The sequence below is a fragment of the Marmota marmota genome, unplaced genomic scaffold, assembly GCF_001458135.2.
Source record: "Marmota marmota marmota unplaced genomic scaffold, marMar, whole genome shotgun sequence".
NCBI classification, from domain to species: domain Eukaryota; kingdom Metazoa; phylum Chordata; class Mammalia; order Rodentia; family Sciuridae; genus Marmota; species Marmota marmota.
This window is the reverse complement of record NW_026000240.1, coordinates 12,407,760-12,420,838: the sequence shown is the minus strand read 5'-3', so window position 1 is coordinate 12,420,838 and position 13,079 is coordinate 12,407,760. Positions and strand designations below refer to the sequence as shown.

The 13,079-nt window shown below is 46.0% G+C and overlaps 1 protein-coding gene across 7 annotated transcripts in view; it reads left to right on the top strand.

The window, feature by feature from the left end:
• Plch1 (phospholipase C eta 1) overlaps positions 1 to 11,770 on the top strand; it is a 187,445-nt gene extending 175,675 nt beyond the window's left edge. For 2 of the 7 annotated variants that reach the window (XM_048794679.1, XM_048794681.1), the window contains 6 exons: positions 2,310 to 2,394; positions 4,024 to 4,170; positions 4,385 to 4,464; positions 5,374 to 5,433; positions 5,863 to 6,217; positions 8,638 to 11,770. In XM_048794679.1, the coding sequence (XP_048650636.1) occupies positions 2,310 to 2,394; positions 4,024 to 4,170; positions 4,385 to 4,464; positions 5,374 to 5,433; positions 5,863 to 6,217; positions 8,638 to 10,730 (2,820 nt within the window). In that variant the 3' untranslated portion in view covers positions 10,731 to 11,770. Of the gene's footprint in view, positions 1 to 2,309; positions 2,395 to 4,023; positions 4,171 to 4,384; positions 4,465 to 5,373; positions 5,434 to 5,862; positions 6,218 to 8,317; positions 8,346 to 8,637 lie in introns of all 7 variants that reach the window. The other 5 variants (XM_048794685.1, XM_048794684.1, XM_048794680.1 and 2 more) reach the window with 5 other exon arrangements.
• Positions 11,771 to 13,079: the final 1,309 nt, after the last annotated feature.

Here is a 13,079-nt window from a genome sequence, read left to right as displayed (position 1 = left end):
TGCATGTGTCCCTGTCGCATGATGGCTGTAATTCTTCAGGGTAGATGCCATGAAGTGCTAGAGCTGGGTCATATGATGGGTCCATGCCTTGTCTTTTGAGGAACCTCCGTGCTGATTTCCAGAGTGGTTGTGCTAATTTGCAATCCCACCAGCTGTGTTACAGTGCTCCTTTTCCTCCACATCTTCTCCAGCATATTGTTTGTATTCTTGAGGGCTGCCATTCTAACTGGAGTCAGATGAAATCTCAGTGTGGTTTTGATTCACATTTCCCCGATTGCTACAGATGTTGAACAGTTTTTCATGTTTGTTGGCCATGTCTTTTCTTCTTTTGAGAAGTGTCTCTGTAGTTCATTTGCCCATGTATAGATTGGAATTTCGGGTCTTAGCGGTTAAGTTCTCTGAGTTCTTTGGTGTCTTCTAGATATTAATCCCCTATCTGAGGATCTCCCATTCTCTAGACTCTGTTCATGCTTTTGTCTCCTGCTGTGCAGAAGCGTTTTGATTTGATGCCATTCTGTTATTGCCTGAGCCTTAGGAGGCTGTGATTGGTTGGCCCCTCTGCTTTGAGCCTCTGTTGAGGCTGCATGTCCTGGTGGGAGGACTGGCATAAGGACACTGCTCACCTTATCAGGAGGAAACCAAAAGGAAGAGGAGGAGCAAGGACAGCCCCCTGCCAGGGAACACTTCAGTGACCTAAGGACCTGCCCCAAAGTCCTCTTCAAGGGTCCCACCACCTCCCTACAGCGTCTCCCTGGGGACCAAGCTCTAAACACTGGGGCCTTTGTGGGACAGTTATCCCACTTGTAGCACACATCTCTGCAGCCACCGGCTCTGGGGACTTCTACCTCTGGAGTCTCCCCAGCCTTGCTCCCTTTTTCTGGGTCCAGTGTTGTGGGGGTCTCACCTGATTACAGGGGATGAGGTAGACGTGGCTCTCAGGCTCACAGACGTGGAAGCTGAAGCTCACGGTCACAGGACACACCCAAGCCAGCACCAGAGCCCCCATCTTAGGCAGTAGGTGGCTCTCCAGGCATGCGGTGCTGGATTCTTAGGCCAGAGATGTTTTCGTTAGGTCCTCCAGAATCCCAGCAGCCAGGTTACCACGAAGCTCGGTTCAAGGGAAAACATGGTGGCATAAAAAACAAGTCATAGACGAAGAGTGAACTATGATCCTGTGTTTAGTAAATGAAAAGGACTGTGCCTAGCCTAGTCCCCTTGTTTCCTGTCATGGCTCAGCCCTTGGTCCCCGCAACGGCTACCCTTGGATTCCCACAACAGTACTCTCCGAGCTCCTAAATGCTCCTGTGCGTCCAGGGCACTCCCTGTTAGGCCTTCCCAGGGCAGCTCCCCCTGGTCTTGGGTCTTTGTTTCCTCCCTGCTCATCGCCCAGGACCTACCCCACAGAGGAGCACTCACAGAAGACCAGCAAGCAGCCTCCTACCTGGACGGAGGGTGTGCAGCAGATGAGATGCGCATATGTGTTTAAACTTTAACCTTTTTAATCTTAATACTTTTAAGTTTACATTAAAATACACAATCAATTTAACTTCTTTAAGGCATATATATATATAAATGGACAGCTTAATGGGTTTCTAAGGCACCCAGGTCAAGAGTACACCCCACCCACCTCCCACCTTGGCATCTCCCCCAACCCCATAGTGAACGCCAGCCCCATGGCAACAGAGCGGGTTTGCCTACTGACAACTTGATGTAAACGGATTCTCATTTACGTCTGACTTCCCACCATTATGTCCACAAGGCAGTATTTTGTTCTGTTTTTAAATTTTTGTGTAACATTATTGAATGGCTATTCCACAGTGAGTCATCTCCCATGGTACATCCAGGTGGCTTCCAATGCTCCACTGTTAGGGATACAGCCACCAAGAGCATCTGTCCTTGGGCAAACCTCTTTTCTCTTGGGTATGGATCCTGGGCTGAAATTGTAGGTTCATGGGTAGAGTGTATGCAACGTTGGCAAATATCACCTAACAATGATTTAGCATCCTTTCTGTTATTCCTGCCTCCTGTATCTGCTTCTGCTACACCTAGCAACTGCCTAGTAAAATTAGTTACTGTTGAGATGTGGACATTATAGCCAATATTCCCAAAATAACAAGCCCTCAGGTCGACGTGTATTTATTTTTTAAGTTGTAGATGGGCACAATATCTTTATTTATTACTTATTTATTTTGATGTGGTGCTGAGGCCCAAATCCAGGGCCTCACCCCCATGAGGCAAACACGCCACCACTAGCTACAGCCCCAGCCTGACATGCATTGTTTTTAACGATACTTTCTTTGCACTCATAGATCATCGACCCGTTTGTTGAGGTTGAGATTATCGGACTGCCAGTAGACTGCTGTAAAGATCAGACTCGCGTGGTGGACGACAATGGTAAGGGGAAGACCTGGGCTGGCTCATGGCAAGAATGTTCTAGAACTAGAATCTTCCTGGAAAGAGAAAATTCTTCCTGTTTAGTAGAGCAGCACATTCCTAGGACCTGCAATTGCCATTGTTTAGTTTGTGGGGATGTGAAGCTAAAGATAAGCTCAGCGTGTGCTGGGGAGCTTACTTCCCCAATGTGTGCTGTGGCCGTTGGGCCACGTTTTTCTCATAAAGAGTTTTTCTCTTTGTAGTCTAAAATTTTATGTGTTTGTTCATCCATTGGGTAAACATTTTACATACCTATTTTTTCTCAATCTTTAGTTGTTAATATGCTAAAATAATTTTTAAACCACGTTCATCAAAACATTTGAGGAATTTGTGGTTCATCAGGAGACCTTGATGGGTGGCAGTTAAGAGCAGGTCACACTTCTTATTTATCAAGTAACATGCTTAAGAAAGCCATCTTCCTATACTGTATTTTCCTGCCAGTGCTCAATAAATTATTCTTTCTTTTCTTAGTCACAGATGTAATTGAGAGGTCATTACAAAGTCAACAAAAAGAGAATCTCCTCTATTGTTCAGGAGGAACCTCTCAGTGATTTTTAGCCTATAATTATTTCATTAGCTTGTGGATTTTTTATAGGGCAAAGTGGTTGATACCTCCTGAATACGTACATTTAACAAGACATATTTCCACTTTTTAGGAAGGAAAACCAGAAACTATTTAATAGAGTACTTAAATTTCTATTGGTTTTTATAATTATCTGAGAAGATTTCACCAACAAATAAATGTATTTTTGCCTTTTAGTATTTGTCATAGTCTGTTTTCTATTGCTATAACAAAATGTCTGAGCCTCATTACCTGAAGAGGTTTGTTTAGCTCACAAATTTGGAGACTGAAAGTCCAAATAGCAAAAGAGTTCCTTTGGCTGAGTCATATGGCAGGAACACATCGGAGAAGTAGGAGATGATAGGGGAGCACAGGAAGTAGGAGAGCAGGGCAGGGCCAGGCTTGTTTTTTCATACCAGCCTTCTGGGTTGCTGACCGAGGTCCCATAGGAACAACATCAGATTTTCCCCAGGGCAATACCCCCAGTGATCTGATGACCTTTCTCCAAGCCCCACTTCTTAGATATCACCATTCTGGGGACCACAGATCCTACCCAGCCACTCTTTGAGGGTTGCTGTAGGAATGAAGGGGGACAGTATATGTGTAACAATGTTAACTGCAAAGCAACTCATGCGAAGGTCTTTGGTGGTTACTATGTGGGAGAGAAGCCTCATCTCTTGGGAGGAAACATTCTTTTTTGTTTTTGCTAAAATATTCTCAGATCACTGTTACAATTTCGGAACTTACTGAAGCATTCTGAATATTAAAGTGCTTCCCCTACAGTTGGGCATCAGAGATTAATGGAATTGATATGATCATTTACAGGCAATTTTCTTACCCATTATTTTCTGGCAGTGGGGTCAACTCCGATGCTTGGCTTCAGTAGGACATCCTGGAATGGCTTGGTCATCTTCACGGCTCTAATAACCATTGCAAGCAATTTTCAGTGTCTGCTCTGCAGACATGCTGCCGCTCGTTTCCAGGAAAGCCCTCAGCTGTTCTGATTTCTCTCTTCCTGTTTCTCTGAGGATTTAACCCTGTGTGGGAAGAAACCCTGACATTTACAGTGCACATGCCGGAAATAGCTTTGGTGCGGTTCCTGGTATGGGATCACGATCCCATTGGGCGAGATTTTGTGGGACAAAGGACTGTGACCTTCAGCAGCTTAGTGCCCGGTAGGTATGAGTGGCCTTTTCTCTCTGTACTGACCATTCCTTTTTCTCTGGAAGATTTAACATGGGACCTGGTTTACAGGACCTATGGTGTATGTGTCATGAAATAACTGTGACTGTTACTGTGCTTCACAAAGTGTAAAGAACTTCAGTCAAGTTCCAGGAAAGCCAAATGCAAGTTCCACTAAGAGGTGACAACTCTCTTTGCTTTTCTTAGGCTATCGGCATGTCTATTTGGAAGGACTCACAGAAGCATCCATATTTGTCCACATAACAATCAATGAAATCTATGGAAAGGTGAGAAAGACCCTGGGTCTTAAAGCCACAGTAACGTGGTCCTGAACAAAGTCACCGACTGGCAGATTGCACCAGAGGAACATGCACATTTGACAAGCTGCTCTTTAATGGAAAACGGTGGGGAAGCCCAGCAAACCCAGCCTGCTGTCCCAGCCCTATCCCCACCCGCCCTTGCTATCTCCACTGTTCAGGGGCAGGTGTTCATTCCTTACACCTGAGGGCCCTGTTGAATTCTCAGGTAATCAGTCAAATGGTAAATTTTATTGAATTTCATTTTAATCCTTAGAAAGCCCCAGGCAGCTGTATGGGGCAATGTTTAGTCTCTTGATGCCTCACCTGCGCACACTGGGCTGGGACCTTGGCCAGTCCTAGGCAGGATGCGTTCACTTGATGCTGGTGTTAACTGAAAACCTAAAAATTGTAAATGGATTTGAAACCATTCACAGTACTTAAAAGAACCCAGGAGTATATTTTAGTTTTCTCCGGCTGCTGCTGTCCTCATTTGCAGAGGGAAATTGAGGCCTGCAGATTGACAGGCAGTTCCCTGGGTCGTGCCCAGTGATGGAGGCCTGGTGTGGTGGATTTTCAAGCCCAGACGGGACTTGGAGGGATTGAAAGAGCACCGGCTAGAGCCGTGATGTGTCCAGTGCTCCTCTTTACAGAAAGCGTGGCCTGCTACTGCTCAGAGGCCCCCATGGCTTCTGTTACCCTGTAAGACTGTCCACACTGCTGCGTGTCATGACTACGCAGCAGTGTGGCTAGTCTTACTATCACTGTGACAAAACCCAAGGGAGGAAACGCTGGGAGAAGGGTTGAAGGAAGCCTGCGCGTTATCTCCCTTGTCTCCTGGTTTTGTCTTCTGGAGTGAGCGCAGACCATGTTCTGTTGTGTCTCTGTTCTTCCCTGCAGTGGAGCCCTCTGATCCTCAACCCCAGTTACACTATATTGCACTTTCTAGGAGCCACCAAGGTAGTTGCTCCGCATGGTCTTTGTTCTTGCGGGTCTGTTTCTCTCTGGGCGGTCACGTGGCATGCTTCCTCACATCACTCCATCTTCCCGCTTCCCACTTTGAAACACGCATCTGTTGCTTCAGGGCAGCTGACGTCTGTGGCAGGCTGTTCACTGTGGGAACCTTCCCACCCGCATCTCTGGGCAGGAGGCTCCTGGGAGAGGTTGGTGGTGAGGCTGGAGGCTGCCTCCCCCACAGATGTGAGGCTGGCGGGATGTGCATGCCCGTGTGCATACCTGCTGTGAGCGGCTGTCTTCTTGGTTTGAGTTTCCTTCAGTGGCTGTAAAACCTCATTTTGTGTTCATTTTTCATGGAGCTGTCATTTCAAAAGCGAGTGGTTGGTGTGATCACATGTGCTGACTTTCTGGTGGGTCCTTTTGTGTCTTCAGAACAGGCAGCTGCAGGGCCTGAAGGGGCTGTTCAATAAGAATCCCAGGCACACCTCTTCAGAGAGCAGCTCCCATTACGTTCGGAAACGATCGATTGGAGACAGAATCCTGCGTCGCACGGCCAGCGCCCCAGCCAAAGGCAGGAAGAAGAGCAAGATGGGCTTCCAGGAAGTGGTGGAGATCAAGGACTCGGTGTTGGAGGCCACAAGAGAGCAGGACGGCATCCTGAGGAGGACCACACGGAGCTTGCAAGCCCGCCCTGTCTCTATGCCCGTGGACAAAACTCTCCTGGGGGCTTTGTCGTTGTCTGCATCCGAAACGACCAAAGACCCTGATGGGAAAGACAACTCTCTGGGTAAGAGACTTTGGTTTCTCTCCCTGCATTTCAGCCTCTATTCCATCATGACAGGGTTGACATTCTGTAGACAAAGTGCAATATACTGAAAAGTAGATGATTTGGTATGTTTCACACTTTGGGGAGGACAGTGGTAAAAGTGCTATGACCCCCTCACCTCAAGCCCTACAATAGCATTGCCATTTGATATTGACAATGAAGGCCAGGGGGGCCATCACGTGTTGGCCTGGAGGTTGCGGGTCTGTGATAGAGGGAGGCAACACCTCCAGGTGGTACCATAGTTACTGGTGGTTCTGAGGTTGAATAGAACTATATTGACTTCTGAGGTTGAATATGGTTGTATTACTTTCCCCACCACATACACATTTCTGTGATTGAAAGTGTTTATGGGGAAAGAAAACAAGATGGTAAAAGCAAGCTAACTCCTCACTTAAAATCTTTGCTTCCTCCAGAGATGTTTGAAGCAATGTTTTCTTGGATCTTACCTCCCTGGTCTTGGGTATTGACCAAGATGGAGGCCTGACTATGGCTCCGGCCTGGTCATAGGCTCCACAAGCATAAGGGTTAGGCACTACCATATTTTCCTTAATTTGAATGTATTACAGATTCATCTCCAGAACTCGATAAAGAGTGTTCACTGTATTTCAACGTGACAAAGAGCTCTTGACTTGTGTCTGTGACTCTCTGTCCCATTCTACGTAACTTAAGGGCCAAAATTACATCCATCTGATGTCTCTGGAAGAAATATATTTTAGTTAAATCAGAATTGTCTCACACAAGCAGACAGTGATACTTGATTACTTTAGCAAACTTTGCTCTTATCAAATTAGTTTTAATGGTCTGTTTTCTCATTTTACTTATGTCAGTTTTTATTGTAAGATATTCAAGGGAGAAAAACCAATTCTTGAACCATTTATTTGAAGGAGAAAAAGGGAGTTTAAATGTTTGAAGTTTTGCTAGAGCAGAGTCAGAGAAGAGATGAAATATGTCCTGTAAACTTTATTTCAAAGCCCTATCTTTAGGAAGATAAAATTGTGCTCAATAGAAATGGGTAATATTTTACCTTGTTTATACTACAATTGAGATGTTAATACCATTTAGGTGAGTTAGAAAGCAACATTTCAAAATAGTTATATAACTTAGTCTTATCTATTGAGCTTATGACAATCTGGAGCAATTCCTAGTCATTCAGTGATTCAAGTTGTATTGTAGCAAAAAAGTGAATACAGAATGCCAGACATTATTGTATCCCTCTGCAAAAGCTACAGTGACCATCTCTGAACAGTGACATCCTGGGATATTTAATTGTTTATAATTTGGGGGGTTTAGAAATTTTTATGATAAAGAATTTCTCAGGAAAATATTCAGTAAGAAGTTAAATTCTCTCTTGTATATGGTGACTCTAAAAGCCTTGGAAGGCATTAAGAAAGTGTGATCAAGCTGGGTGTAGTGGTGCATACCTGTCATCCCCATGGCTGTGGAGGCTAAGGCAGGAGGATCGTGAGTTCAAAGCCAGCCTCAACAACTTAGTGAGGCCCTAGCAGCATAGTGAGCCCCTGACTCAAAATAAAAAAGGGCCAGGAATGTGGCTCAGTGGTTAAGTACCCCTGGGTTCAATCCCTGGTGCCCTCCTCTCCACAAAAATAGAAAGTCTGATGAAGTATAATCACTCACTTAATGTTGTCTTGGCCATAAGGAGGTCCCAGGTTACTGTGAACTGTGGTTTTTACCATTTTCCTTTCTGTGCCTGACATCTTCCTACCATTCTTAAAGGAGAACACCATATAATATCTGCTTACTAGAAATAAAAATATGACCAACAAAATATCAGATATTAGTAATGACATAGAATTGATGAACACTTCCTTATCTTTATGACAGATCCTCATAGCTTCCTGCATTTACTGTACCTTCCACTTGTCTTAGAAATTAATGGGCTAAATTACATCTTTTGCCAAGGTGGTTTTTAAATGTTGCTGTTTGTGACTGTGCTGATACAGGTGTGACTTTGAAAGCTTATAGCTTCTTGCTTACAGGTACTGCAATGCTTTCTTTAACAGAGCTGTCTTGTTCTGTTTTTATTGCCATGCTTCTGTGTAGTACAAATCTGAATAGGAAGCACCAGAAGGTAATCCTCACCGTGAGAGTACGGTAACTCATTGACGTGTCTTGGACAATGCATATTACATCCCTGGCTGATGTAATAGACATTCAAAAGGAAGCGGCAGCGAGTTCCTATCAGTATATTTTCCATGTATCCATCACACAGACACTGTTGCAAGCCTATGCAATCCATACTGATATTGTCACAGTGTAACAGATTTACATTCTTCATTTGTCTGTCTCAAGACAAACGTGAGTGTTTGCAAGTTGTACATAAAGTGATACGTGTCTCCTAAAATGTTTTTTGTTTCATTCAGCAGAGGATAAGGACCACAGAAGAAAGGGGAAGGCAAGTATAAAAGACCCACATTTTCCAAATTTCAACAAAAAGTTGTCCTCCTCCTCCAGTGCTCTCCTTCACAAAGACACCAGCCAAGGGGCCGCCACTGTTTCTGCTGCCCATGTGTCTGTCACAGGAGAGCAGCTAGGCGCACAGGATCCCACATGTGGGAGAAGCAAATCAAGTCTGACAAGAGATGGACAGGAGAGCCACTGTCCCAGCAAGTCCCTCTCCCCAAGGCAGCGTTTGGCTCCAGATCCTGCCATTCACTCATCACAAGACGAGCGTGGCAATGTGTGTGGCGTGAAAAACAGGGGAAGAGTGGACACGGTGGGCCTCGGGGAGAGGAGAAGCACGCTGCGGGGGAGCACCCTGTCGCAAAGCACCCTGGAGATCAAGAGCCTGGAGGGCGGCCGGGGTGGGGGCAGGGCCGCAACCTCCTTTTCTCTGTCGGATGTCTCCGCGCTCTGTTCTGATGTCCCCGAGTTACACTCAACTGCCATTCTGCAGGAGAGTGACATTTCCCATCTTATTGATAATGTCACTTTAACAAACGACAATGAGCCAGGCAGTTCCATCTCAGCCCTGATTGGCCAGTTTGATGAGTCCAGTAATCAGACTATCTTCACAGCAGCGTCCCATCTTCCCAACACCAGCCTGACGTCAGGCCAAACTCCCCAGGGCCTCAAAACACCCTTCCAACCTGGGTTTTGCAGGGGAAAGCCCACGTCGTCCTTCCTGTGCTCATCTCCTGAGCTGATCGCCTTCCCGGGGCCTGAGATCACCAGACTGGCGACAATTGCTTGTGAGGCAGCAGGTGCTCCAGTCTCTAAAGCTAAACCAGAGGATGACCTTGCTGGTACAACCAGGACAAGGGCCATGGAGGGCAAGCTGCTTGGGTCCCCTGATGCTCCTCATGGCTGGTTACCAAGAAGTCCCACTGGCAGAGAAGACTGGGGACCACTGAAGAGCTTCAGCCCTGTCCTTTCCCCTGATCTGACGTTGGGAGATGTAGTAGGCGACCCCACTCTCTGTGTGAATTCTGGAGAGAGCAGCCTTGTGGAAATTGATGGGGAGCCCGAAGTCCTGTCTCCAACAACCTATGAAAGTAGGAGAGAGGAAACAGGTCAATTGGCTTCCCCGTTAGAACTGAAGTACAGTCAGGGTGTGGTGGAGCACTGTCAGAGAGGTCTGAGAAATGGCTACTGCAAAGAGACTGTCCACCCTTCTGTCCCTGAAATAGTCAACCATATTCAAGAGGTCAAAAATCGAAGTCTTTATTGTCTAACCTACCAGGGTGCTGGCTTTATTCGTAACTGTTTCTCAAATTCAGATGCAAAAATGAACCCTGTCTGGGTGTCCCAGCCACCCAGTGTTCAAGATGTGCATGCCCCTGTGTCCCAGCAGTCAGCACGTCCACCTATGCCTGCTTCAAAGTTGCCAAGTCCTTGCAAATCCAAAAGTCTGGGGGATTTAACATCAGAGGACATTGCCTGCAATTTCGAGAGCAAGTATCAGTGTATTAGCAAGAGTTTCATTACAACTGGCATTAGAGATAAGAATAGCATAACCGTGAAGGCAGAGTCCTTGGGGCCTTCCGATGCACTCACGGAGCAGCTCCGGAAGCTGGTGTCCTTTGAGCAAGAAGACGGCTGCCAGGTGCTGTATTCTAAGCAGGACTCCAGTGCGTTTCCCAGAGCCTTGGTCAGAAAACTGTCATCCAGAAGTCAGAGCCGAGTGCGCAACATTGCCAGCCGTGCCAAGGAGAAGCAGGAAGCCAGCAGGCAGAGGGTGGTGAGCCCCAGTGGCCACCCAGGGGGCGGAGTGCTGCTCCGGAGCAAGCCTGCAGCCCCCGCCCCGGCCGGGAACCGCCACTCCACAGGCTCCTACATCGCAGGATACCTGCGCAGTGCCCATGGGGGCGACCTGGAGGGCCGTGGCATCCCTGAGGGGGCCTGCTCTGCTCTGCGCCACGGCTACGTGGACCAGTTTTGTTCAGATAGTTCTGTTTTGCAGACTGAGCCAAGCAATGACGATAAACCAGAGATTTATTTTCTTTTGAGACTGTGAATTCCACAAAGCTGCATTTCCAATGTTTACAGGTGTCCTGCAGAACGTTAGCGTGTTCACCTCTGTGATCCCTGGCTTTGAAATGACTTTCCAGTGTATTTTTAAACTTGTACCTTGGTCTCCACTTGACTTCCTATGTCCCCCTGTGTGTGGGTTTGTACGTAGACTCCCTGACGTTCCGGGGTACCTAGGCGCTGCCCACCCTCAGGTGTTGTGAACTGTGCCCTGTGAGATGCGTGCATGCCCTAGATGTGAACCCCCAGCAGCCTGGCTACAGTGTGCTTGTGACTCCCAAAATGCCCTTCCTGTGTCCTCAGATTGTGTCAGATGTCTGTTTTACTCTCTTAACTGTTGAGTTGGTTGAGACTGTGAACTACAAAGGGATGATTCTTTGTTCAAAGCCATTATCATTTTTCTTTCTACATTGAGAAACCCAGATACATTTTTATAATTCAGTTAAAAGAAGTTTAAAAGAGTTCCCTTTGTCTTTTAAGACTTCCTCACCCCAACCAGAAGAAGAATTCAGAGAGGGCATGGCTGCTCCCAAGCCCCTCCCCCTTAGAATATGCTGGAAGACAGCAAAACTTCTGTATATAGGGACAAAATAGTTTGTTTTACAAAAATTTTGTTACATATTTTTGCTAACAGCTTTGTATGTAACAAGAACCCCGTTGCCAAGCTCTTTGTCATACTTATGAATTTTCTGATAAGTTATAGATTGCAAATAATGGCTTCCAGAATGAGGGACTTCCATCAGATTGAATACAATAGTAGCACAAATCGAACACTTCCTCAAAGCTTTCAAGAAAAAAATTCTCATAATAAAATCCAAGTGAATAGATTATTAGGAAAAAAAAATCCTTTTCCCTTCAGTAAACCAAGTAACTCTATTTTAGTACTGACTTACATTATTTTCACTGTGAATCCATTTTTTAAAATTGCATGTTCAAATGTCCTTCTTTGTTTTTTTGTAACATTACTGCAATGATGTTCTTCCTGGAATTCATGAAAATATGATTAAAAGTTAGCAGATTTTTAAATACTTGGTGTTGTTGTTTTGTTTTTACAGTTGAAGTTGACGTGATAGTGTTGAGAGGGGACCCAGAGCACCAAAGGGGACATACTTTCCTTCCTGTGTCTTTGTAGCAGCATAGAGAACTTTCACTACAGAGCACAGTGTTAAGCAGTAGTTTAAGTGTTTCCATTATGTTTTGAAGAACGTATTTGTAGGTCAAGAGTCCTTTTGCATTTGGTATTGCCATTGCAAGGTAGTGGTGGCCATGATGGTGGGTGAGTGGGGGGGCACATGGGGAAGGGGGGAGAGATGCTGTCCTTGGCACATCTAGTATCTGGCACGTTGTGATGGGGGAGTCAGTTGAGGGAGAGCACAGACCCCCACTGGTTTTCCTCGAGTTGGTCATTTATTTGAACAGGCACTGGGGAGCTGCTTGGGACAAGAATGTCTTGGAGAGGAAGAGAGACTCACTGCTATGCCCTTAGTGAGCCCTCGAGTTTTGTCTGGGGGGGGGTTCTGAGCCCCTAAACTTCAATCTTTAGGTCTTGTTCCTAAAGTATCTTTATTTTAGAAGAGATTGACATAAAGTTGTTGAAATTCATTTGCAAAGGAACAGAATTTAACTGCTTTTTTCTGATTCAACGGAGACTCTGTTTTTAAAAAGTAAAATAAAACAGAAAGAAAAGAAATCTAGTTTACGTTGGGATGCCAACCCAGCCTCAAAGTGATCATCACATATGTGGTTGGGGCCACATGGCAGGGGTGTCAGACCAATTCTGCGTCCATGTCTGCCTGTCACCCACACATGTGGCTTTCTTCTCCTGATCACACGTAGGAAGGGAAGTAATTCCATGCTAATCCTCTGGGGATGAGCTAGAGGAGCAAGGAAGCTGAAATTTTAATAAAAGCATTGGATGTTCGGATTAGACTCATTAGGATTTTCACTTGTTTGAAGAATGGATATGGGACTCGCCCAGTCCCTAGGACACCACAAAAGTGAGATCTCAATCAAGGTATTAACAGGCCTTCTACTGGTTGTACTTTGAGAGCTCTGAGCCCAGGGAGCCACTGTTCTCAGTGGGGTCTGATTCAGGTGAACCAGCTTCCTCCTGTGCCTCCTCTCAGGGCTGGAAGAGCTGCCTGCAGCAGAAGCAATGTCCATGGGGGACAGAAGCAAAGTTTTCCAGTGTAAATATGACCATCTTTTCCCACTGAAGATGGCTGCATGGGCCCCTGTCCCTTACGGAGTCACGTCCCTAAACTTGCACACGGGGTCTTGGTTTGGTGCCCTTACCTGGCTTCTGCAGCCTGGTGGCTTCTGCAGCCTGATTGCT